Source organism: Mastomys coucha, unplaced genomic scaffold (genome assembly GCF_008632895.1).
Source record: "Mastomys coucha isolate ucsf_1 unplaced genomic scaffold, UCSF_Mcou_1 pScaffold14, whole genome shotgun sequence".
Taxonomy (NCBI): Eukaryota; Metazoa; Chordata; class Mammalia; order Rodentia; family Muridae; genus Mastomys; species Mastomys coucha.
Window position 1 is genome coordinate 115,153,267 of NW_022196896.1, and position 26,590 is coordinate 115,179,856.

Here is a 26,590-nt window from a genome sequence, read left to right on the forward strand (position 1 = left end):
TCTCACTGTGGCCTGAGTGCCTTCAAGTCCTGGGGTCCTATAAACTCTCCTCCTTCCTGCTCTCTTGAGGGCTCCTTGGCAAATGGGATACAGAGGGAGGGGAAAAAAAGAAAAAAGAAAAGAAGTACTAATTTTCTGAATAGGAAAAGTGCAGTTTTGCAGATTACAAACCTCGGAGCTCAGCTTGAAGTGAGTGAAATGTTCAGAAGAGTGTGTTCACGGACAGTGTCCTGGAAAGATCCAGGGCATGCTTCGGAAGTGAGGGTGGGGCCTGCAGCCATCTCACCCTGACCACTGCCAGGGAGCTCAGCAGGGTCTGGCTGGGTTAGTACATTGATAGGAGCCTTCCTGAGAGTAAATACCAGGTGCTGTTGGCTTTAAGAAAGAAGAGAGGTGGAAAGGTGGAGGCTGGCATCACTACAGGCTGCAAGGATAAAGATCTTTTATGGGCAGCAGAGGAATCTGGTGGACGAGAAGTGAAGTGACTTTCCGGTGATGATACATGGGAGGAGCTCCGGACCACTGAGAAAACTGTGGTTCCCTGTACGCGCACACCAAACTCATGCTGTGTATGCTGTGTCTCGAATCTCCATTTAGTGGTGATGTTCTAGACAGACAAAAGTTGCTGGTGCCTAGAGAGTTCAAACAGACCATGAAGACACAAAGATCCTCACAGGCAAATGGATACACACAGCACATCTCAGATGCTCTTGGTGATATAAGAAGAGGCCAAGATGAGAAATGTGAAAACTGAGAGAGTCCAGGCCTGTGGGTGGAACATAGATGAGGGATGGGCTTGTATCAGAAGCAGCCTTCCTGTGGGGCCTGCCTACCCCTCCCACAGTTAGAAATGGGATTACAGAAAAGATTTACAGGATTTGACCCCTGTGAAATTTTCAATCCTGAAATTGAAAGTATTTTTGTTTTTACTACAAGGGTGGATAAAACACACTGATTCTTTGCCTGGCTTGGTGTACAAGTGGCATTTACCCACCTGGAGGGATAGACAGGCCAGTCAAGCAAGTGTCTTCTGAGGGTTGCTTGCCTAAAGCGGGCAGGAAGACCAGCGGGTTCATAACTATGGATAGCAGGAAAGTTGGGGGTGAGCTTATTGTTACTTTCAAAGACACCTGCAAGGTGTCTGGCAGACTAGCCTCCTGGATGACACAGACAGTGTCATCTACAGCCAGTTAGTTAATTGACAGTCCCTCAGCTTGATCAAAGGCATGATGTCTCTTTAGGCGCAGCCCAGCTGGCTCCTGTGGCCTGTGGTGGGGCCCTGACTTCCATATTTATGAGGGAGTACCACCCTGGTCATTTGGTCCCCCATCTCACCCACAGCCCCCCTATTTCCTCTGGGCAGTCTTTGTGCTTGCTTAGTTTTGTTGGCCTCGATGAACCACAGCCTAAGCAGGTGACTTAGTTGTCAGTCGGGTGACAGTGCTGCTTCTGTTAAGATGGCAACACTGCTGGCGTGTGGAGTGTCAAGAACCCCAGAATGGGAAGAGAACTTGTGTCTAGAGTTTAGCAGAAGCATAGGAATGGTCAGAAATGGTGGTCTGATTGCTTGGCAGAGTGCTGGGTTGGGGTGAGGTGGGGCAGCCATGTCTTTGAATCTCTCTTCAGCCCCCAGTTAGCTCCCCGACCGTGGATGCATCACTAGCCCCTCAAAGCTGCTTTCCCTTCCATGTGAAGGGAGTGGTGCCCATTGCTGAGAGCACACAAACCCTGTGGCTCTGAAATGAAAAGGTAGGTGCAGTTACAGCCTGCTGTCTGTCTTTAGGTCTACCCCCACCTGCCCTCCATTGATGGGTTAAGTATGCGGAGACTTTTCAAGATAGATTTAAAAATGGTTGGCCTGAACAAACCACAGAGTGAGATGTAACCATACTTTAAAAAAGCTATTTGTGTTTTTGCTCAGAGCATAAACACATTTGTTGAAAAGCCAGTTTGCATCCAAGTTTTAAAATTAAAAATAGCTTTTGTTAGGGCTGGGGATATAGCTTAGCAGAGCACTGGCTTAATGTGTAGAGAGCCCTGGGTTGATCCCTAGCGCCGCATAAAGCTGAGCATTACTGTACATGCCTGCAGTCTCAGCACGGAGGAACTGGAAGAAGGAGCCCAGAAATTCAAGGTCATCCTTGGTTACCCTGTCACAAAACATAAAACAAACAACAAAAAACCCAAGTAGCCATAGTATACGTTCCCTAGGGTAGACTCCAGGCCTCACAGTCTGTTGGATGCTCACTTAGCATAGGTTTAGCAGGGTGAAGAAAGGCAGGGGTGAGGGACTCTTTACAGCTCTATATTTAATGCCATATGGGGGGCCTCCTTAGCTCTTTGTCATACCCACCATAGATGACACCGTGACAAGAGAGACCGTCATAGGCTCATCACTGCCCTTGCAGAGTGAAGAGGCAGGTCAGACAAGGTGAAGGTCATCCTTGGAGATCCCTGTGTGGGTATGCTGCAGATGAGTGACCCCAAGATGATGACACATCTGAAGTGACGTGAACTAGATACTCGTAGTTATTAGTAGTCAGTGGTGCCCCCAGCCACAGGCGTGTTGACAGGCCTCTGATGGAGCCCACAGGAATTTGAAGACTACTCCTTTTTCTTCCCACACATCATCCCTTGATTATAATTTGATCAGAAAGCTCTCCGCCTTGGATCTCTGCTTTATTTTGACATAGGCAAATTATTTGCAAATTAGAATAAAAATATCCAAAATAGTCTATTGAGATCTCCAAGTTGTTTCTCCCAGCTGTGTCTAGGCCAACATCAAACACTACAGGGAGCAAACAGCGGGGGCTCAGCTCGGTTTGACTCTGTCACCGTGATTCACATTCATATAGGAAGCCCAGTGAACTTGGAAAGAAAATGACTTTCTGATGGGATCCTATCATTTCAAACAAATGTCTTCCACGAAGAAAGAATATTAATTATGGCCGTACTCAGATCAGTCCCCCTCCCCTCCTTGAGTTGTGTGTTCATCTAGAAGCACAAGGTCAGCGTAGATTTAAAAGCAGATGTACGCTTTGAAATTCAATTCATCCTGGAACTGAGAGCAGGAGTTACTGGGGTATACAGGTGCCAGAAGACAGGCGGGTTGTGGCTTCCGCTTTTGTTCTTTAAAGCATTTTATTCCCTTGGGAGGTCAGCGCCTGGGACGCTCCACTTGTGTCTCACCAGATTGAGCAGGTGAAGATGATAACAGGCAGACTCAAAAGTGAGGCCCTGGCTTTCTTTGGTTATAGGCGACTTCAAGATCAGTGGGACTCAGCAACATCGTTGAAAGTCAAGCTCAATGGCCGGTGCTTACTTGCATGGGGGTCTTTCCCTTCTGTGTCAGCGTTGCCCTCTCTGTCCCCACTTCTCAAAGTGAAGGCTGAGGTATCAGAGCGTGCTGAGTGCTCTCATTAAACGCAATTCAAACCCATCACAGGCCTTCTCTGGCAGGGCTGCTGTGAGTGAGGCAGGGGCAGGGGCTTGGCTCAGTGTGCTGCTCTGCAGGGTGCCTTGGAGCAGGGTCCTCATCTGCTGAGGAAGGAAGCTCTTGTGCCAGGCATCCATTTTAACACATTTCACAGGGCAGGATTCACTTGCATGAGTGTGTTCATTGGGGACCACTAAGGCCTCTGGGTGTGTATGTCTGTGTCTCTCTCTCCCCTTCTCAATCTCTCCCCCTCTCCAAGTGTGTGTGTGTGTGTGTGTGAGGGGTGTGCATGCACATCTGCCTGTGGTGCTGTTATAAGTGTCCTGGAGTAATTGATGTTGGAGTAAGAGCCTGGTTTTGCTATAGGGATTTATAAAGGGGGTGGGGCATGCTGCCACTGCAGGCGGTGATTAGAGCTTGGGTGCTTCTAACTAAATAACTGTCTTGGCAGTGTAACTCAACCATGAAAGCCAAGGGAATGCTGTGTCCGGAGAAGGCAGACCCCAGCTCTCTCTCTGCAGGGCTCCTAGGTTGTCCTTTCCTGCAGCCTGCAACCCCCATTCTGATGCCTCCAGGGCTTCGTCTGCTACTGCTGGCTAATGAGGCCGCATGTAGGGAGTGAATATTGCCACCATCTGTCTTGGTTCCTCATGCCCTAGTAGGGGCAGATACCTGGATCCAGGAAGATGCAGCTGCTGTTTGGGGCAGGCCCAGAGTGCTTGTGTTTGGTTTCCAGCCTCAGACTGGATTTGCATGAGGTCATTGCAGCCTTTTTCAGGCACAGCTTTCAAAGCAAAGGGGTGAAGCCTTGCACAAGGTATCTATAGTTGGCATTGCTGGAGAGGTGGGGCTTCATCCTGAGAGACCAGAGGCTTCCCTGCAGTCAGGTAACCTGCAGTTGCACATTGCAGGGAGTATAGGCACCGCTACACACTGGGCCTTGTTCATGCTGCTGGTGTCCTGAGCTTGTTACCGAGGAAGGATCCTTAGTGGTATTCAGACATTATGAAGGTATGGCTGGCATTGCCAGCTTGCCAGGGCCTGGGATCAGCTGGAAGGTTTTTGGCATGTTTGTGAGTGATTACTAGATGGGTTAATTGATGTGGGAAGACTCACCCTGAATGTGGATAGTGCCATTCCATATGTTGAGGTCCCAGATTGAACAAAAACGAAGAACTACAGATGCATGACTAGCTGCTTTACTGCCATGATGGTCTGGTATGCCTATATTTTGAGCCCCAATAAACCTTAACAAAACTTAAGGAATTTCTGCCAGTCATTTTGTAACAAGAAAAATAACCAAGACAGAGATGGTAAATGCTGTGGGCTGTTGTCCTAGCTCCCAGTCCCTCAGAATGGGACTGTATTTAGAGATAGACATAGTCAAGGTGGCTAACACGGGGACCTTTGTCCAGTAGGGCTGATGGCCCTAAGGAAATCAGAACATGACAGACATGCAGGAGAGGATATGCAGGGATGGAGGGGGTCATGTGACACAGGTGATCTGCAGCATCCACTGAGTAAGGGGTATGCTCATTCTGCTTACATCTTGGTCTTTTTCTCCACTCTGTAGAGCCATGAAAATCTTTCACCTGCCATTGAAGCCTCCAGTCTGTGGAGCTACGTGGTGGCAGCCTTAGCTGACACAGGGTGGCTGTAGCCAGGGCCATTAAAATGTTGAACGGCTCCATATTTAAGAAAGCCTTTTCTCTGCATGTTCCTTTCCTACCTGCAGAACGTGAGCATCTTTCTCTGATAGTGAAAGGACTTCTACTTCCACTAGCAGAAGTAAGAGTGGCTGCCCCTGGCTCCTGCAAGGGTCTATATGTCTTCAGAGGAGCAAGCAATTCCTCTGGTGCCCAGACCTATGGAGGGCTCTAATTATATCCGGAATGCCTCCGTGGGAAAGAATTTATGGCTTTATAAGTGAGTGTTTCCGATTTAGGGAAGGGAAGTTGGCAATTGGGAGACCTTGCTGCCTTCCAGGCTGGAGGTGGAGCCTGGGAGGATGAATGGCAGAGCCCAGCCTAGTAAAGCCTGGAGCTCCACAGTGGCTGGCCTGGGTAGGGAGGGCAGGCAGGACAGCAGACACCCTGTAAGGCAAGCACCAACTGCAGTCAGTTAAGGTGGTGGTCTCAGAGCCTGGTTGGCTCCACTCCAGGAGCTCAGTAGGGCAGAGGGTTGGGGTGAGACTGTGGGGCCTGTCCTAACCTTGCTCTCCTTCTCCCTCCTCAGCTCTGGTCCTGGGGCCTTCTGGCTTCCATGTTTCCCCTTAGTTTCTGTTTCTGCCTGCTTGTTCTGCAGCTTCTCTCCCCTGCTTCCCTTCCTCTCTCTGTTCCTCCCCCTCCACCATTTCCTTCTTCCTCTTTCTTCCTGCTTCCACTTAGGCAAGCAGAATGAATCACAGCCCCTCGGTGGATTTCTCCTCAGCTTCAGCTGACCACTGGCCAGACATATTGGTAACAACATCGCAGCTGTAACAAACATGTGTAGCCCTTTTTCCTTGTGGCTATTTCCTTAAAAGTTACAGCATAACAAAATAATGATTGAGATACCATGAGTTCTGGTAAGTGTTCTAGAGACACAACCATGTAACACTCAGTACACCCTTTCAAGTAAGGAATTGGAACAGCTTGGATTTTGGTATGGGACAGGATAGCCCAGCAAACAGATGTTTCCCATGGGTTGCTTGGCCTCAGTGAGTGTTTATGTCTCCTGTGGGATCCAGGCACAGTTAGAACCTGTGACTTTATTTATTCATAAAATAGTAATAAAAGTAGTCACACCTGCCCTTGAATGTCCTTCTCACATACTGGCCTGGCATCAGGAGGGGCAAAGAGCTTGGCTAACAGGAGCATGGCTGCAGAGACTGGGAGAGCTGGGAACTGCTGACCCTGGGTAGACAGTGGTCTTATTTTCCAGAGATGAGACATTTTGCTAAGAGCTGCATAGCATAGTGTTTAGGGCCTTGGGGGTCTCCGTTATCTTTTCTTGCACCTTATTTGAATCAGATCAGCTTTGGGTGCTCCATGCACTCCTCAAAGGAAAGAGCTACATGCCGCCACCTCCTTAGGTCAGTCCTTGGCTAGGCTGGATGGAAGGAGAGTGGGCCAGGTGGGCTGGCGCCGTTGTGAACCCTGAGTTGACCTGCACATGTTGGTGTTTGATGGCAGCCTAGGAATGCTGCAAAGTTCCAGAGTCTTAGAAGCTTGCTTTCCTGTGTGCAGTGTGTGCATCACACTGATTAGGCTCCTGATCCCCCTGGGTATAGCCCCCAGTTTTCTAGAGTCTTTCTGAGAATAGCCCCAGGGAAATATTCTGCTATCTGTCTGCCACCCCTCCCTGAAATTTCCCACCATGACTGTTGCTTCTCTGGAAATCCTTTGACAGAGAGGGGAGCAGCAGGTGAGGTCTCCATTCTTTCTCTGGGAGCCAGAATGAGATCCCTGCATATCTACCCATCACAGCCCCTGCAGTGATAGTGGTGACTGGGTGACTGTGGCAATGCCTGCAGAGCTGGGTGCTGGGGAACTCAGGTCCCACCAGCAGCCCCTGCTGCAAGGCTGTTGCCACTCTCCTTTGAAGCAGCCTCAGGTCATTCCAAGTTTTTTTCTCTGGCTCTTCTGAGCCCCAGGCCTGGATATCTCTGCATATCCCTTGAATGACAAGCTACTTCCAGTCCTAGGGATGCCAGCTTTGAGCATGCCATGGTTCCTGTCCTGAGTCCAACTAGGAACTGAATATCAAGGTCTACCAAAAGCCTCTGCACCCCACTCTTATGCCTAGCACCCTATTCCCTGAAGTGAAGCAAGGCCTGGGCTCTCCATGGGCAGTCACATTTGGAGCAGCCCTTCCCCCCCAGGACACAGAGTAAGTATGTTTTCATGGTTTCCACTGAGGGAAGAACAGGCTATCACAGAGGGCGGCCACCCAGGGTCAGCTGCACTCAGGATTTTTGTGGTCAGGGAAGAAGTGACTCACCATCTGTCCTTCCCCGTGTCTGTTCCTAACTGCTGGAGATTGCATGGGTAAACTTCCGTGTGGGAGAGGGATCCAAAAAGGGGCACCAAGGGGGTGCAGTGCAAACCAGCTGATCTGGCTTGTGAGTGGGCAAGGCTGTCCCTGATCATCCTGCAGAAGTGATCCTGAACTCCGTGCCAGTGTGATTCTATCAGGAAACTGGTGGTGGGGACAGGGGAAGCTGCTGTCTTTTTAGACTTGAGGTTAAGTTCCCAGGGCAGACCCAGGGAAGAATGTCTATTCTTCAGGGAGGGCATAGCCAAGGCCAGCATCAAACAAACAAACAATAAAACAACAAAAAACGCCAGGCAGTGGTGCCGTACGCTTTTAATCCCAGCACTTGGGAGGCAGAGGCAGGTGAATTTCTGAGTTTGAGGCAAGCCCGGTCTACAGAGTGAGTTCCAGGAGAGCCAGGGTTACACAGAGAAACCCTGTCTCGAAAAACCAAAACCAAACCAAACCAAAACAAAACAAAAAACCCCAAATCATATTAAGCTCCATCTTGCTGGTTCCAACAGCCATCATGGGGTGACTGCAAATGACATGGTTAGGATTGAGAAAGGAGATGAAGATATACCAGTGGGTGGTGGGGGCAGCCTTGCAGGAAACACTGGGTCAACACCTCCCACACTGGATCACGCTTGTCTGTCTGATTGTCATAGCTCTGTCATGTTTCACAGGCCTGGGGCTCCCTTGCTTGGGTCCCAGGGGTCTGTGTCATTCAAGTCATGGACCTGGCCCTAGCCACTGAGCTCTGCAGGGTGGCGGAAGGAGTCAGGCTTGGTGCCACTTGAAGAGTCTACATTTTACTCTGCAGGCAAGACATGGGTCTTGAGCAGAACTGCAAGTGAAACCGTGCTCTCAGGGCTGAGAGCTGTTTCTGGAGAGGGAGCTGGGTGTAGGCAGAGTAGGCTGAAGAACGTTCAGCTTGGACATCCTTCTGTGTGGGGTGGATGAGGGAATGGGAAATCCCTGAGTGGGGAACGAGGTAATTCTGACTAGAGTACAGGAGATGGGCGCTGTCTGGAAGGCGTGCAGGTGGAAGAGGGCTCCTTCTAGGTGACAATAATGAACAACACAGGGTCATCTGCCAACTCAAATGTATGACCCAAGATAAGAGGGGACAGGCATTGTGAAATCATTGGAGTGGGACAGGGTTGGCTGGGGCTGCAGTGAGGGCCTAGGTCTTGATATCACTATAGGAGAGGTTGGTGACACCTCTTGATGTTGCTGCCTGTGTTCTAGAGTGTCTCTCTTAGGTATGAGGATAGGGTGGGACATGTTCCCAGGTGATGTCTGTGTTGGTTCAGAGGCCATGTCTAAATTGAGGTTTCAAAGGATCTCCTTTGAGCTATGACCAAGTATGACATCTTAGCGTCATGAGAGGCAGGTAGCATATTGTCTGCTGTGGACTGTGATGTCCCCTGTTCTTTGCTGGATAGAGAAGAGAAATTTTGGACTACAGCCGGTGTCACTCTAGGTATGCCATCTGTGTGGCTTAGGGGAGGAGCCCTGGAGTGGAGGGAACATGGGGGGGGGAGCAGGTGTGATGGCTGCCTTTGTGGTGGGCTGGTCTTGAGGAAGGAATAAGAGGCCAAGAGGCATGGAGTTAGCCCTGCTTTGTGTGTTCCTTGCTGCCAAACATTAAGTAGTGTCTCAGACTACCCAACAGTAGCCAGTGTCTGTTCCCAGAGCCTTTGTGTGGGCTGACAGTTCTCCATCTTTAACATCACTCCTGACATAATGTGCAGAGTTGGTGGGAGGACCATGACAAGTCCTGGGATGCCCGAATTGGTGACCCTTGCTCTTCAGCTCACCATTCTCCTTGAGTTTGTCTTCCTTTGTGGAAGATTTTGGAGCTGGTGGTGAGTTTGGAAGGAGTCACGGGTAGCTGAGTGTCAGAGCATGGTGAAGAAGCACAGTGGTTAGAGCATGGCTGGGCTCCTGCCCTGTGGCTTCATTTTCAGCCCCACCCCCTGGGCTGTAGATGCTTAGCTTGATCTCTGCATAAGGCCCCTGGAAGCAAGTGTGAGGCAGGTAGGTAAGAAGCCGTGGATTATTAGTGTCAGCCATGATATGGGAACGTGCCCTTCTCTTCCAAGGAGCTCAGGTTCAAGGCAGCTACTCCCCTGTAACTGCCAGGGGAAGTGGTTGCTGTCTGCTGCCTGGGTTTGCTTATGCTTGGTGCCTGAGGACCACTGAAATGACCCACTGGTTGACAGTGGCAGGGAGGGAGGAAGGGGGGGAAGGACATGACATTTAGATGGAGAGATGGATCCTCCCTTGAAACCCCTGGTCATTGAATTCCAAGTAACCCTGTGGGAGAACCCAGCCTGGGATGCAGGTGTGGTAACTGCCAAAATGTGCTCCTCAGGACCTGTGCAGACCTGGGACATCATTTAGGGTCTTGACTTCAGTCTTCATGTAAATGCCAGGAAAACCTGTTAAACCTTCCAGTGTAGGAAGATGGGGTGGCCTAAGGATTTCTTTCTTGGCTTTCTACTAACATCTGCTGAGTAGTGCCCTCTTCTCTGCCTAGCTGCCACCACCTTCATTGGAGCAGCTGTGCCTGCATGCAGGCCACTCTCAAGATCAGCCAGGCCTCTTTAACTGTTGATGGTCCTTCATAGAGGATCCTCACCGGCTCTCAATTACTCTGTCCCATGTGATTCTGTTGTACCTGCATGTGGTCTTGGAGTCTCCACAGCTGCTGGAGTTTATAGACTGTGAAAGGCCACCAGAAAGGAGACCTAACTTTGCCTCTGTTGGGAAGGCATCATCCATGCTGGGGCAAGATGTTCTGGTGGTGCAGCAGTTTAGGGTTAGCTGTGAACAACTTCTGACCCATGCTGAGAAAGCCTGACCAGGTCATTAGTTCTCCAGGTTGGATTGTGGGGCACCCATCCTTTGGCTTGTCTTGGATGCTCTGATGAAAGGGGTTCATGTTTGCAGCCCTCCAGGGAAAGAGTTTCCATGACACTAGGTCATACTTCACAGCCATTGAGAGGTGTGTCCCATTTGTTGATGGCTTTTATTCCTTTTTCTTGGCTGCAGGCACACAGCTGATGTGTGGAAGGCTGGAGGGAGGGAAGATGGGGTGGGAATCCTCTCACTCGCTGTGGTTGTGGCCGTGGAGAGTCCTTGGGGAGTCACTCTAAGTGGGAGCTGCTGGTCTAAGTGTTGCTTGAATTCATTTCTGTAAAGTGATGGCTCATAGATCTGACCTCATGTCTTAAGTCTTCTTCACTGACCCATAGAAACTTTCCACGTGTGGTAGTGAAGCTACTCGCAGTGGGTGCTCTGCAGAGCATGCTAGAAACCACAGCATCTCACTGGTCCATGTTGGTGGACATAAGGTTTATGCTGGGGTTGGGACTGTCCTGGGTTGTTCCAGGCTGTGTCGAAAAGCTGTGGCTGCTTTTGGGCCCCTCCCTGGCCCTTCTGCAGATGGCTCTGTTGCCTTCTACTCCTTGGTGGTTTCCAATGTCATAGGATGGCATCTCTGTGGGAGTGACAGCGGAGGATCCGGCTTTGGAGAAGCCAGTCAGTGTTCGTCTTTCCTGATTCCGGTACATCTAACTTGGGACATTTGTAGATGAAATGAGTGTATTGTTGCTTAGCTGTAAACGTCTACAAAATCCCTCCCAAGATTTTATTCATGGCCACAAGACCTGTTCATTCAGTATTTTGGTAGGTGACCTGTCTATCCTCACAGGATGATAGGCGGTCTGATGACCTGCATCTCACTATTGCTGTTCTGTTTTATGGCTGATTTCTGGAAAGAACGTAGGCTCTTACAGAAAGCCCAGCTAGAGCTGCTGGCCACTGTTCACCCATGCAGAGGTGGGAAGGTGTGGCTAGGAGGCACCTTTTAGTTTCTGCTAAGTGTAAAGTCTGCACCTTTTGGGGCAGATGTGCTCCATTCATGGCGGTCTTGTCCTCCAGACATTTGCCAACACTTAGAGACATTTTTACTGGTATAGTCAGGAAGGGTATTCCTGGGATCGAGTGGGAGGAGGACAGGCCTGCTGCCTGTAAGAAGGCTCTGTAACAACTGACTGGCCTGCAGAGTGCCACAACATTGAGGGGCCCTGCCCTGGAACTTCCTCCTCTCAGTATCACCCTGCCATGTACTGTGGGCACTGTCCACTTTCCACTCTTAGTCCTTGGCACTTGCTTCCGCTTAGCAAACAGCTTCCTACTTCTCTGACCTTCTGCCCTGCAGGTTCCTCTCTCCCTCCAGCGAGCTTTCCTTGTCTGTTTAAGGCCAGCTCCACGTATAAAGAAACCAGCAGCAGCAGGTGAACGGTTGGCCTCTTGTTGGAAGTTTGTCAGCACCTAGCAGGGCTGGCAGGTCTCCCTTGCTTGGTAGCTCAGCCCTCTGCAGGTGGAGGACCTCTGCACCACACAGGGTGTGTATGACCTCCTGTGGTGCTTACCTGACATTTAGGAGTTCCTGGGACTGAGCTGGATCCTATACTACCAGGGGACAAAGATCCCCTGTACTTTCCTCCCACATTGGGGGACTGTTAACCCGTTGATCCCAACTGTGCTGCCTTCTAACAGGAGGTGGAGGGCAAAGCCCTTTGTCCTGGAGTCAAGCCAAATTTGGTTTTGGTAAGTTTCCCTGACCAGACTTCCTTCCTTGTTAATGTCTAAAATGTAGTGACATTGTCACTGAGGTGACAGCCAGGAACCTCCAGTCACAATGGAAACGCTCACAGAAGCATACTGCCTGCAGGTGTCTGGCCACACACAGTCTCTGGCCTGTTGACAGCCTTGACTGAGTAGCACAGGCAGCCTGACTGCTCAGGGGACCCATGCTTAGTCAGCATGTCCCTGCCCAAGAAGAGCACACGGTGCCTTCCTGACTAAGCCAGATTCAGATATTCTTCATTCACATTTTCCCCTGTATCTTTGGGGGAGCTGAATATGGATACTGAACCCAGGGCCTTGCACCTGCCAGACAGCAGACGTTCCATTAATGAGCCAAAACCCTATCACTGTATTTTTGTTTTGAGACAGGGTCTTGCTGAGTTACCCGGAGGAACTTGAACAACTTCTGTGGCCCGCAAAAGCCTCAAATTTGCAGTCCCTCCTATCTTAGCCTTCCAAGTCGCTGGGATAACAGGCCTGACATGATTCTTTGCAACCTTCAGCTTATAAAATATGAAAGCTGGGGTCCCCACAGACTGCATTGTCCAAGGCGGGTACAACACACAGAGCACACATCTCAAATCAGAAGTCCTCTGAAATGGCCTTACTGGTGGGATTGAGGCTCATGCTGAGAAGATCCGAAAATGACATACAGCACCGCCCTGTCACAGCGAGCTACCAGAAGGTAGCTCCTGAAGCCCAGCAAGAAGTCCTTTGTGACTCTGGGCATTTGTGCCCAGGCAGGGTAGGACCATGCCTTGTGGTTTCTGTTGCCAGCAGACAAGAACTCAAGAGACTGTGACCCTGATTACTAGTTATCAGATGTGGTTTTTTGGAAAGTTGACCAGTGAAGCAGGTGGCTCCTCTGCTGACTTGAAGAGAGGTTCCTTTAAATAAGGCTTATAGGCTCTAACCAATACTTGCAAAATCTAATGTTCGTGAAGGGGGCTTAATTGATGACCTGCTAGAAATGGCACTAGACATAGGCCAAAGGTATAAGCTTAGCTGGGGTGTGTTGCCAGCTAGCAAGGTGAGGAGTTAGGGGGTTGAGGGGCTATTTGGACCTCTAAGGCTTTTCTTATTCAGACAACTGAATTCCTGCAGTGCCCAAGCCCTGCCCATGTGCTTTTGAAGGATGGAGCAAAGAGATCAAGGACACACACCTGGGGCGTGTGTGTGTGTGTGTGTGTGTGTGTGTGTGTGTGTGTGTGTGTGTTCCAAAATGGTGGTATGCTATTTGGTATGTGTGGAAAATCCAAGATGTGGTCTGGTAGTACCCATTTAGGGACACCTAAGGAAACCCTCCAGGAGTACTCTGCAAGCCTCGTGAAGCATTTTCTTTCAGCAGAGGCAGGTCTGGCTTTGTGCAGGGATTGAGGTTTTGGAGTGACAGGCTCAGGATCCTGTGTCTTCAGAGACTGGGAGAGCCCAAGTCTCCAGGGCTGCGGGGAGAGGCCACACGCTCTGACAGATATCGTAGGCTTTCAAGGGGTGTTTAGGACTGGCGTGTGGGGCTCGCGCTTCCTCTTGCTTAGAGTGCAGAGAGAGAGCAGCAGCTTGGCTGGCTGGGTGCTCAGAGTCTCCCTGGGAGACTGTGTGTCATCTGAGGTGGATGGAATGGATTCTTCTACTCTGCAGCCTGCATCCTTGTAGGGTAATGCACAAAACCCGGGATGGATTCCATACCAAGAAAGAATAACGACAGCGGTTATCAACCTTCCTCATGAGGAGACCCTTTAATACAGCTTCTCAACCTTAAAACTATTTTGTTGCTACTTTATAACTGTAATTTTGCTGCTGTTATGAGTCATAATGTAAACATCTGTGTTTTCTGATGGTCTCAGGCGGCCCCTGTTAAAGGATCATTTGATCCCTAAAGGTGTTGTGACCCACAGGTTGAAAAACACTGCTGTAAACAGTGAAAAACACTGTTGTAAACACTGCTGTAAACACCATGTCCTCATTTTGTTAAGTATGCTTCAGGTAATAAGGGAAATGTGTTTCCTTTCCTTTACTATGCTCTAGATACTTTTAAGGTTTCTCGGCATTTGAAAGAAGCCTTGTTCTTGCATACTGAGAGTTAGCTTCCAGCTAACTTAGTCTTAGTGACCCCAGGGGTAAGGCTCTGTCTTTGCCTCTAGCGAGGCTCTCTCTTTCCTGTGTGCAGCTCCCATATCTCATCTTGCAGATCTGGTGACCTGGACATTTGTGCAGCCACTGTAAGGCTAGGCTATGGCCAGGTCCTGGTGGCACTGATTTATTAGGTGGATGGCATGCTGGCTACTGTTGCCACTCTGAGACTGCCTGCCCTCCACAGTCTGTCAGTCCTAAAATTACAAACATTATTTTTATAAGTTTGTGAATTCCTTGAGGCAAGACACCCCATCTTGTCCTTTTGTATGTAGTATAACACACACTCTCTCACACACACACTCTGTCTCTCTGTATGAATAAAATAAGTCCATAGAAAAGCATGTTAATAATACATCCTGGTAATACCAGGAAGTTTAATTTTTCATGGCGCTTAGGCCAGTGCTGGTCGCACTTCTTTAGCTCTTGGTTGCTAATGAAGCCACTGAAGCAGAAGACTTGAGTGCAGTCCTGGGGGACTCAGCTTGAGCCACTGAGCCTCAGCGTCCTCCTGACTGGGTACAGGTAGACATTTTAACAGGCTCCGTGCTTGACTTCCATCCTACAACAGCTGGTGGCTCTTGAGTTGATGAGAGAGAGCTGCTTTATTGAAACAGGATAGATATCATGGCCTGGCCCTTTGAATGGCCTGCTTGAAGGACCATTGGAGAGACCGAGAGTTACAAACGGAAGGGATCCCTTGCCCATAACAGATGGTTAGGGATCTTGAAATAGAGGTAGAAGAAGATATTGAAAATATTTTGAGATCTTTGAGAATGAATATAGGTTGGAGAGATGGCTGAGTGGGAGAAAGACTGCCATCAGGGCAGGGCTTTGGACTCTCAGTATCCACTTAGGCGTCCGGTAGATGTGGTAGCCCACCTGTAATCCCAGCATTGAGAGCCAGAGATCGGGAGAGCTGCAGAACAAGCTGGCTAGCTAGACTAGCCAGATCAAGTTCTTGGTTCAAGTGAGATAACCTGCCTTAATGTATAAAAGGAGGAGTTGTTGAGAGGAAGGCTCCTGACATCCCCTGGGGCCTTCATGTGCATATGCACCTCCCCCATATATTCCTACCCCACATGTGCTTGCCCTCATGCAGGCAAGAAGTAAATGAGTCACGTAGGAGCGTTTCTAATAGTTTTCCATTAAAATCCAGGTTTCATAGACTTCAGTTCTTTCAGGAGACCTGACTCATCCATTCATCCTTCCCTCACTGTCATTGGCATGAACACCACAGGCACCTCCCACATTTTGTGGTGAGGAGCTGGAGAGACCTTAGAAATGCCTGACTTTCCCAGCCACCTGTACCTTGCCTAGGTGTAGCCTCCAGGAAGCCCTGGCCTTTGTGGGCCAAGAGGAGATCCCATCGGCACTGATTAGTGGGTCCTCCATATAATGCACTTTCTTCTTGGACCTGTAAACAGGAAGACTGTAGCAGCACGTCTGTGGTCTGAAGATGGTCTCAAGAGCTGGGTTGATGTCTGTATTTGAATCCTGTATCACAAGGGGTGGGGATGAACACTTGGGGAGGTGTAGCTGGAATGAAGGGAAAAATACAACTTTTAAATATTCGTGGTGAGTGTGCCTGACCCACAGGTTCCCGGTGCCTCAAGAGTGCTAATCTAAGTTAGGGAGCGGTTATCTTCATCTTATAGGTGGAGAAACCAGGTGGTCAGGAAGGAGAGGAGCCTGGCAAGTTGCTCTTCCTGCTTCTAAGCTCAGGTAGCAGCAAATTTATTTATATTTTGGACAACTGTATAAATTACCTTAGAAACCACTGGCCTCAGGGAGTGGCTGATTTTGTGTTATCATTCTTTTTAAATTATTTTTTATTATGTGTATGTACAATGTACCAAGAACATGCTGGCACATTTGGAGGTCACAATGGGGCATCAGAACCTCTGGAACTGAAACTAGAGCTGGTTATGAACCCTTAGCTGCTGAACCATCTCTCCAGATCTCTTGTTTTCTAGGAGTTAACTGTCAGAAGTTACAGGTTCCAAAGAAATATTTGTTATTGTTAAGATCTGATACCTCCTTGTGGATGGGAGGATGGGCTGGGATTATTGGACATGTAAGATCAAACTAGCTTTAAACTCAAAGATCCTCCTGCCTCAGCCTCGTGGGGGTACTTTCCCAGCAAGGCATTTGAGTTTCATTTTCTAAGCTTCACGGAGATAGCTGAGGCCTCAGATGACCTTGCAGCAGGTCCTGGAGAGAGCAGTATAGGTTTACTGCTAGGAGCTGATCCGCTCCGCGCGGGGGATCCACCCCAGCGCTTGGGCCTGCCCTCCGCCGCGCTCGCCGCCGCCTCCGCGCTCCCGGGACCTGCAGGCCCCGCTGGGCGCGCGGCCCGCAGTCTCCGCACGTCGGCCTCCGCCCGCCCGCCCCGCCCCGCCCCGGCGCGCATTTCCATTTTAAACCGCCGCCCGCCCGCCCCTCGACCGACCGCGGCCGGCGCAGCTACTCGCGCGTCCCGGAGCCTCGGGAGTGGCGGAGGCTGCCGCACCGCCGAGCTGTGCAGAAAACAGCCCTGGGATGTGCTTGGGCCCGGTGCACTAGACAATGAAGCCGCGGGCGCTGCCTCCCGCCGCGGGCCCTGCGCACCCAGGCCGCACCTGCCGGCGAGGCGGGTTCCGTGCCTGAGCGCCCGCCCGGCCCCCCATGGCTCGGCTCCCCGGGCGCGGACCCCGGCAGTCGAGCCGCGTGGCACGCGGACGGGCGGACTCCAGGGGCGCTGTTCCCGAAGCTTGAGCGCGGGCCTCGCTGCGCGCGGGGGGCGTGGGCGCCGCTCCCTGCCCGCTCGGGCTCTGCACCTGGCCAGTTCTGCGTCCAAGGCGCGCGTTCCGGCGGCCGGCGGCGCTGGATGCCGCCGGGCCTCGGAGGGCGGCGCGGCGGCCGCGGCCCCTGGGGACATGTACCTGCTGGACGGCAGCGGCGAACCCGCGTCTTCGCCCGCGGACACGATGTCGCGCGGGACGCCCCCCAGGAAGACCGTCTACCGCATCTCGGTGACCATGGTCAGGAAGGAGCAGCTGGCCGCTCCGGCTCCGCGTCCTACTCGGCGGCCTCGGCCCGCGCGCTCCCCGGAGGCGCCCGGGCGGCTGGAGGAGGAGGCCGAGGAGGCGGCGGCTGAGGATCCTGAGATCGGGCCGCGCGCCTGGGACTTCCGCGCCTTTCGCACACGCAGCACCGGGCAGCTGGAGCTCGGGCGGCTGCGGCCGTGCGCACGCGGCGCGGAGCCCGCGGACCTGATGGACAGCCCCACGGCTGAGGGGCCCAGCAGTCCAGATGGGGAGGAGGCTCGGGCCGCGCCCCTGCGGCGGAGCCTCAGCTTTAGGCACTGGAGCGAGCCCGAGGCGCCGCGGAGCCCTGCGTTGAGCAGCGGGAGGCGCCACAGCAGCTCCGGAAGCCTGGCATGGGCGCCGGACGACGAGGTCGAGGAGGACGTCGTCAGGGAGCCGGTGGCCGGAGCGCAGCCGGCGGCCGAGAAGCGCAACACCTTGGACGTGGGCGAGGTGCTCAGTAAGAACGATGCGCTCTCAGACCTGGAGCGCTGGGAGCGCAGCAAGAGCAAGAACCGCACGCTGGACAACAGCGACCTGCAGCGGCTGGAGCGCGCGCGGGCCGCGGCTGCCGGCCCTGGGGCCGCCTCGGAGCACCGGCTGCTGCGTTTCTTCAGTGGCATCTTCGCGCGCAGGGACGGCGGGCCCTCACCCCGCAGTGGCGCCCTGCGCTCGCGCGGTTACTTCAGCCTGCGGCGGACCCCGGCCGACACGCACTCGTCCAGCGCCGAGAGCATCGAGGGGTCCCCGCGCAGAGGTGGGCAGCCCAGCCGGGGACTCCTGGGCAGGAGCGGTGGGGGCTGGGTCTGCGCTCCAGCGGACTGTGGAGTGTGCACTTTGAGGCCCCGGAACAGCGGGGGGTGGGGGGCGGGGTACCTGCTTTTTCAGGGGTCCAGCAGGCCTGTAGTAGCAAGGGTGTGAAGTAGCCTGCTGCTCAGTGCAGCAGCCTGGGTGCTACTGAATGCTGTCAGTCTGTGTTTTCTGTGCTTTAGCAATTCTGGGCCTGCCACCTGGTCTTAGCTTGACTAGGGTAAGATTACCTGGCCAATTGTTGCCTCTAGCTGGTGCTGGTTCAGCCCTCTCCATCAGAAGTATGGAGCTAGAGAATGCCTCTGCCTGGTGGGGTAGAGGTGGCGGGGGCGTGGGAGGAATGGACATTGCAGGCTTGGTCCTGGACGGTACTATGCAGGTGTAGCTCTTGACTGACCAAGAGGAGCCTGGATTCCTTTTGAGTGGCTCCTTGCCTCAAACAGGCTTTTGGCTCCACCATCTGTAAGTGCTGTGGTAACTGATTTGGTGGGTCCTACCTATGGAGCTTTTGGTAGAATCCGCTCATTACTGGTAAGAATGAATGACAGGTATCCAGGCCCCTCTCCCCCCACATGCCATTGAGAAAGCAAGCCAGGACTGGTCATGAATGCTGGGGCGTGAGGTGACAGTCCCGCAGCCCACCCTGGAATCTCAGGGGTCTCTGTTTCTCACGTGCCTGCTGGGGCCTTGTGGAGAAGTTTCCGGGTGTAGATACTGAAAACAATAAATTAGACACCAGAGAGATCACATTGCAGGGGCGGGAGGCAGAAGCCTCCTGAAACCACAAAGCATGGAAATGGTGTGTGTCTATCACCTGGAGGGAAAAGCCTGGGCATGGGTGGAGCGATTGTTACACCTACTGTGTGGGAAGGGGAGTGGGCATTTCACTAGGGAGATTCCTTAATCATGCTTCTAATTACAAAAAGCTGCTGCTGCTGGCCATGAAGGTAGAAATGAAGCATTGGAGTGTAGTCATTTCTGAGCCAATCTCTGCTGGCTCCAGCCATCCTGGAAAGAGTCTCCCAGCTGGCCCTCATGGGGTAGCTGACTGCCTCAGGCCCAAGTTCACCCTAAGCCTAAAACCGACCTTGGCAGAGAACAAGACGCAGAAGACAATCTCTTCCGTGTTGCTGCCTTGGCCCTAGGAATGTGCTAGGGAAGAGAGGGTTGGAGCCAGACCCTGTCGCTGCCTGCTTGCCTGCTTGCTCCCTTTGTTTTGATAGGAAGTTACCTGTCACCAGGCTCTCGAGATGGAGTTGCCTTACCTGTCTAGTTTTAACATGCCTTGCAGCATTCTGGCAGACTCTGATCCATTCCATTAATCCCCCTTACCTCTTCTCCCTCACAACGTGCCTTTACAATGGTAGGAAATGGCACAAGTTCTTTTGGGGACCAGTGGATTGACTCAGCCAGGTAAAGGCGCTTTACACCAAGATAACGATGGAGTTTGATCCGTATTGCCCACATGGGGGAAGGAGAAGAACTTAACTCGCCCAGGTTGCCCTCTGATCTCCGCACATGAACCACAATGCCAGTCAGTGAGCTCACCCATGAACATAAATGAAGAGAAAAAGAGTTGGTTTGCAGGAAGTGGCTGTTGCCATTTCAAAAGACTCCTGCTTACCATTGGAATTGCATCCATTTTTGTAGACTCAGTAGAAAATAGTAATTAGTTGCCTGGGTTCCAGATATGTATCTGTCTTATGGAGAGGTGGGGAGGAGCACAGATATGATTGGCATGAGGGCGCTTGAGCTGCACCTGGATGCAAGTTAAAAGCATTTGAGGTTTGATGTTTCCTTTGGGACAAACACTTGAAAGTGGGTTTACAATAGTAAAGGTGTTAAGTGTGTTGGAAGTTTGCCCCCAGGGGTACAAGTTTTTAATAGTAATGGCCATAGTAACTATCCTATTGCTTGTCTCTGTGGATTGACCAGCACCACACACTTTATGGGTCCTGTAGAAAACCCACAAGCTGTGTTTCTAATCCCAGTGCTTGGGAAGTAGAGTTAGGAGGATCACCCTCCAAAACATATATCAGGTTTGAGGCCTGGGCTACATCAGACCTGTCTCAGAAAAGGGGGGAGGGGGGATACAAGCTGAAAGTAGCTTTTTCAAAAAAAGGATACTGGGTCATAGCAAGCAAGTTCTGTGTATAACACAGAACTCTGGGGTCTCACTTTATTCTAAGGTCTGGGGTGTGTGTGTGTGTGTGTAAAGCTCTACACCTTTCACCCAGATGAAGTCTTTGCCATTGGTGAAGATATCAGAAGTGTCAGGCTGGTCCTTAAGACTTGGGAGCAGCCAGTCCAGAGGCATTTAGAGATAGTGTTGTAAGCACCCCAGCTTTCAGGTCCTCCCATTTGGTTAGGATCCTGTGCTTTTTATGTATTTGTTTCTTAGAATGTCAGTTGTTGGGAGGGAGGCGGAAAGAAGTGGCATGGTGGGTAAGAGTGCAATATTCTTGCAGAGGAACCAGTTCCTAGTACCCACATCAGGCATCTCATAGTGGCCTGGAACAGCTCCAGAGGGATCAGGTGCCTCTAGTCTCCGTGGGCACCTGCACTCAGGCACATTACCTATGCAAGACTCAAATACATGTAGTTAAACAAAATAACTCTTAAAGGATATCAGTGGTTAAGAACTTAAGTGTTATGTCAATGAAAATCCTTGCCCTAAAGTTACAGTTGGGTGCCCCAGTTGTTTCCCCTTGTGAATAATGCCAAGACTGGACCCTTTTTGCCTTAACTAAACTTACTTTAGGACTCAGATGGATTTGCAGGACTCAAAAATTTTGTTGTTAGGGAGATGGGTGCTCGTTACAGTGAGCAAAGTGTGAGGCTCCCTACAGGACAAAACTGGGGCTTCTTGGCTGACTAGTGATAAAATCCTGGCCCATGCCACTTGGAAGCTGCTTTTACCGAGTTGCACTTGAGCCCCTGCAGACATGAAGCACCATCAGCATTATCAGATGCCTTGATGACTTTAAAATCTAGCCTGTAATGATTTGGAGGTCATGATGCTAAAGGAAATTAGAGGTGTCAACACCCAGAGACTCTAACAGCTACTAAGTATTGAGTTGGCTGTGGGGAAAGTTACTTTAAAAGCTATATTATAGGAAACAGTTTCCCTGTCCCAGAACACATGACTTGTCTAAGATGAGATGTCTCTGTGAGTACAGGCAGAAGCAAAATGGCTACTTTCTCAGTTTAAAACACACACAGGCTCTGGATAGATGTGCAGTTGGTTTTCTGGATTCCTGATTCAAGAGCTTTAGGATGAAAAGATGGGAAGAGCCTGCCCTCCCAGGATGCTTCACTGGGAAGGCTCTCCTCACTGATGTGTGGGATCCAGGGCTTATGTGGGTTTGACACAGAGACTTGTGTCAGGTCAAGGGCAGCTTTGTGTTAGGCGACATGTGTGTTAGGACAGTCTGTTGACAAGAGGATAATTCAATACAAGGAAAGATCAAATAATAAATGATTAATAGCTCCGACTGGTGTGTCAGTCTGGAGCTTACTCTCTGTCTGGTAGGTACCATCAGACTAACTTGCTAACACTCCTGGGGACTAGCCGCCAGGTTGGAGATACATGCAAGGTCTTCTTTTACTATGTGTGAGGATTGACTACTGCAGTAAAATGATTTCCGTGACAGCTCTGGCTAGGGCTAGCTTTTTAAATTAGCAATTTCCAACTGATTTCTGATCCTGCATTTCACCAGTGCCTATGCCTCTTAGTTTCTGATTCCCTGGTTCTTGTATTGCATAGTTATTATGGGATGAAAGGCTGTTAGAGTATCAAACAAACAAGAAGAAACTTCAGTGGCCAGAAGGACGAAACAGCAATTAAATAGCTGATACAACTTGGTACATTGTTTTCCACTTGATTTGCCACTGGACACAAGGCAAATAGCTTGCAATGAAACTGTGTCATTCAAAGTTTCTCATTTGAAACATTTTGAAGTGATTATCTGCTCCACGTTGGATGGCAGCTGAGTGTTCAGAATAAAAGAATAGCTCAGTCTGGTTTGTTTGTTGTTTGGCAGGATGGGCTGGGATTGCTTCGACAAAGCAGCTGTGCAGGCTTTGCTAGGAAGAGCAGCCTTGAAGGTCAGCCTGGGAAGCTTTGGGCAACCAGGATTATGCTGTGTTTCACTAGGTCTGTGTCTTCTGGTCAGAGCTTCATTTCGGCATAGGTCACCTGCTTGGGTCTCTCTCTCTGACAACATGGGCTTGGGATATCCCTGCTGGAGGGCTATTCAGGCAGGTGCCGGTTGCAGCCAACCTGTCTGGCTGCTCAGTTATTAACTGATCACTCTTTGTTTGGAGACACTGTTGTTTGGTTCTGAATTTCATTTGCTTTGTTTTTCTGGTGCACCAACACATCCACGGGGTCATCTGCAGTGCGCTCTGCATTTTCTAGGCAGCAGAATCTGAGAGCCAGTGGAGGTACACTTCCCTCCTGTGTGCAGCAGACCTCCTAGTCTTAATAGTGAGTTCCTCCTGGGCCAGTGCTGGTGTTATCCCTCCGTGTGCTGTGCATGCGCACAACAGGCTTGCTCTTCTTAAATGCTTGCAGGAAGGATGGATGAGAGAGCTAAGGGGACACAAAGGATGGAGATAGTGTCTTGAGCTGGGGAAGGAGTTGGCTGGTGTCCTCAGGGGGTAAAATGGGCAGGATCCTGCAGGATCATCAGGAGTTTACTACATGAGGAAAGGACTCCCCACCAACAAGTTGGTTAGGACTTCTTTTGGGAGCTGCTAATTAAGCGCCTCATCCTGTCCTCAGATCTAATACATGCAGAGAAAAAGAAAAAGACATAATCTTCTAAACAATATTTACGTTCCTGGCATAAAGTGTTCTTTTTGCAGAGCAGTGACTTGAGACAGCTATATTAATTTAAATTGTCACAGCAAGTGAGATTGGAAAGTAAAGAGAAGTGTGTTCTTGCCCAAGCAGCCTCAACTGTCGGGGGAGTACAGCTGTGTGGGCCGCGCCACATGATTAAGGACAGAATTGGTATTAAGGTCAACAGATGAGCAGGACAGAGGGGAGATTATTATCTTTTCATTATTTTGAGAGAAGGACCATCTGCCCGTGGAGCTTTGGCTCCTACTGAGCCCTGAGTCTGCTTGTTGGTAGGTGACAGCTCTGGGGTTCCACCTTCATGATGGTGAGTATTCATCTGGCTTAGCTTGCTCTCCTCCTGGCCACTATTTTAGACATTGTGTTAAATGCCCCTGCAGGTTAAAGGAGCCTCATGCCTTCCATATGGCTAGTTTTAATTTAAAAGTGGGTTTTGTAACCCCCCATTTTGTCTTGTGTTTGATTTTGCTTTTGGTTCTGGTTTCCCTTGGTTGCTTTCTTGGCATCACTAATAGGTACACTGCTCAGAGAGCTGAGTGGGCAGTAAGCTCCTCTGACCCAGGAGCTGGGGAAACTCCATTCTCACTGTTAGTACCAGGGCGCACCAGGGTGAGTGCTGGATGGGGCCCCTGGCTTCTCCTTATCTATCTAGCAAGTGCAGATAATTTTATGAGGTGCATTCTGTCCATGGGAGGAAAGGGAAAAGAGAGTTACGTTCCCACACCACCCTCTCTAGAAAGCAGAGAAGCCCTCCATCTCTTTCAACATGGTGCTCGGGGTGATGCTTGTGTGAGGTGGCATGCCAGCTGGTCTGGTCAGCATGCGGGAAGGCTCTCTTTGTTCAGTGCAGGGCCAGCCTGCACAGAACAGTGGGGCTCAAGTGCTGAGAGTGGGTGTCCTTTTGTTTGAGATGGTTGTCACAGGGAATCCTGTGTTCCCTCTTGTCCTCGGTGCCTGTCATCGCAAGGGCTGCTTTGAGCGGGTCTGCTGACTGTCAGATGCTCGAGGATTGACCCCATAAACAATGACAGCAGCCTTCCGTGTGAGGCCTCCGCCCTCGCCCATTAGTTCTTATACCAGGGCAGCACACTCTGATGCTGCTTCTCTTGGGATGGGAGACAGGTATTTTATCTAGTGTATATCTTGTTGCTCCAATGAGCTCTTCAAAAATTCTAACTTGTAGGGGATGAGGCTCAGTAAGCAGATTGTTTGTGTAGTGGGCGTGAACTGTGGGTTCTATTACTAGGACCACATAAACTAGATATGGTGATCTGTTCTGATAATCCTAGCAGTGAGGAGGTATAGGTAGGAGGATCAGAAATTCAAGGTCATCCTCATCTGAGGCTACATGGGAGCCTTTGTCAAAGGGGGGAAAATAATTGCATCCCATAATCTGAGTTCTGTTGTCTAGGAAGCAGGGTTTTACGGCAGGGTGGTGGCAGCCTTGTTCTTTCTGCCCAGTGGTTCACATGACAGCACAGAGCTCCAGGGTGGGTGGACATACCATTCTTTTGACCATTTTAGTTCCTACACCAGAACTTCAGCCTTTCAAGAGTCTGCCAGGATCCCCAGGAGTTAGAAACTAAGGCTGCGCCTGACATGGCTCCTAGTAGAATCTGGAAGCCACATTCAATGAAGATTGAGAGTTTGGAAGAGGAGAAGGCTGGGGTCTTACAGTCTTCTCCTGAGACCTGGGACAACAGACACATAGCAGGGATGAGCTAAACTCCTGGAGAAGAGGCTTGCTGCTCAGTATCCAGGCACAGCATCCCAAGTTGTACTGGGCCTTCAGAATAGCTGGGACACTGGGGCTCTCGTGCTAGAGAACTATGGGAGGGCCACAGGCTTGTGGTTGCAGTTGTGAAGATGCGCTCCTCTACTGTCCTAGGGTCTTGGGAGTGTTCAGCCTGCAACCCACACACGAGCAAGGATAGGTCTGAATGTGACTCAACATAGAATTGTAAACTTAAAGTTGTAAGGAGATTTCATATTGTTTTTCTTTTAGGGACTGGGCTGTGCCATTCTCAAGTATAAATTGTATAGATGATAACCTCGATCATGGCACATCGCCCAAAGACCAGGCATACCCCTACAGTCCTGGTGCTATTTATACCGGTCCTCTTCCTGGGGATAAAGACAAGATGTGCTTCTAGAATGTGTCTAAGTGAGGAGACCTGGCCTGCCTGCTCTTTCTATCTCACCATTGCTCTTCACTGGCTTCTTTGGCTTGAGGTTTAGTGAGAGTCCTGCTTACAGGCAAGCCATGTCTCTGACAATGATGAACTATTCTGCCCCCCTCCTGCTTCTCAGCAGGGTTTCTATGGGCAGTGTTTGCTGGGCCTTTTGAGCCCTGATCCACTAGTGCTTTTATAGTCCAGGTGATGGGCAGTGGCCAAGCCTGATCTTAATGTAGGTTTCCTCTCTTGCAGTCTCAAAAGCTGGTTTGTGATGTAGCATCAGGCCAGAAGCAGGCAAGGAAGACTTCCTCTGATGGTTATAGAAGGCATCTCAATTGCCACTCAGAGAAAGTTAGGCCACTAGGGTTGGCCATATGGTTTCTGTCTCTGCTGCCACAGTGTGGTTAGCCATGCAGACCGGACAGGCCTCGAGGCCACCCTGAGCCCAGTTTGCCCCACGTACTTAAGTAGCTGTTTCAAGGTTCTTTCAGTTCCTATGACGGTGCAGAAGTAGGTGTGACAACAGGTTTGAACCTGTGCAGCTAGCATCAAGGCTTCAGTTTATTTGCCTGTGAGAAAGGACCTGTGACATCTAGCATGTGGTCGTGCTTGGGTTTATGGTCAAGATGCACACCTGCCAGTTTAAGCTAGCCTTGGATTCTCCTTTCCCTACTTTTAAACACATTTTCTCATAACCTTCATATGGTTGCTGCTTTTAAATCGATTGACCAAGTGTAAGCAGGGAGAAGAGGGTTGTTGGTTTCCCACTATATCTTTACTGCTTCTACTCTGTTCACTCCTGTACTGGGAGAAGGGCTGTCACTCCATACCGCATGGTGTCGCTTCCCTTCTTATGTACCGAATACAGTGGATTTGAGAGCTCCAGTCTGAGAGCTGAGTCTTCATATAACCTTCCTTGACCTCGCTGTACTAGAAGATAAAGAGGCAGATGGATTGTGGAGTGGAGGGAGGGAGGGATGGTTGGATAAATGGATGGATGGATGGATGGATGGATGGGTGGGTGGGTGGATGTTTGGATGGTTGGAAGGATAGATGGTTGGATGGTTGGTTGGAATGATTGGATGGATGGGTGGATGGTTGGTTGGAATGGTTGGATGGATGGATGGATGGTTGGTTGGAATGGTTGGATGGATGGATGATGGTTGGTTGGAATGGTTGGATGGATGATGGGTGGATGGTTGGAAGGATGGATGGATGGTTGGAATGGTTGGATGGATGGATGGATGGATGGTTGGTTGGAATGGTTGGATGGATGAATGGATGGTTGGAATGGTTGGTTGGATGGATGGATGGATGGATGGTTGGATGGTTGGATGGTTGGATGGTTGGATGGATGGATAATTGGTTGATTGGTTGGATACCAGGTTTTTGAACTCACTGTTTCCAAACCACACAAATCTGAGAGCCT

General features: G+C 50.6%; 1 protein-coding gene and 1 long non-coding RNA gene across 12 annotated transcripts in view; one reads left to right on the forward strand and one right to left on the reverse strand.

Annotated features, from left to right (window-relative positions):
- Agap1 (ArfGAP with GTPase domain, ankyrin repeat and PH domain 1) overlaps positions 1–26,590 on the forward strand; it is a 445,290-nt gene that overhangs the window by 111,593 nt on the left and 307,107 nt on the right. For 5 of the 11 annotated variants that reach the window (XM_031368360.1, XM_031368363.1, XM_031368362.1 and 2 more), the window contains exon 1: positions 16,357–18,067. The exons of 5 other annotated variants lie outside the window; for them this stretch is intronic. In XM_031368360.1, coding sequence (XP_031224220.1) covers positions 17,161–18,067 — 907 coding nt within the window. In that variant the 5' untranslated portion in view covers positions 16,357–17,160. Of the gene's footprint in view, positions 1–16,356; positions 18,068–26,590 lie in introns of those variants that run through there. One more of the 11 variants, XM_031368365.1, reaches the window with a different exon arrangement.
- Positions 14,587–17,340, reverse strand: LOC116088747. The gene is made up of 2 exons (XR_004118000.1): positions 17,167–17,340; positions 14,587–15,781 (listed from the first exon to the last, which is right to left on the reverse strand). It is a non-coding gene; the product is annotated as an uncharacterized LOC116088747 (long non-coding RNA).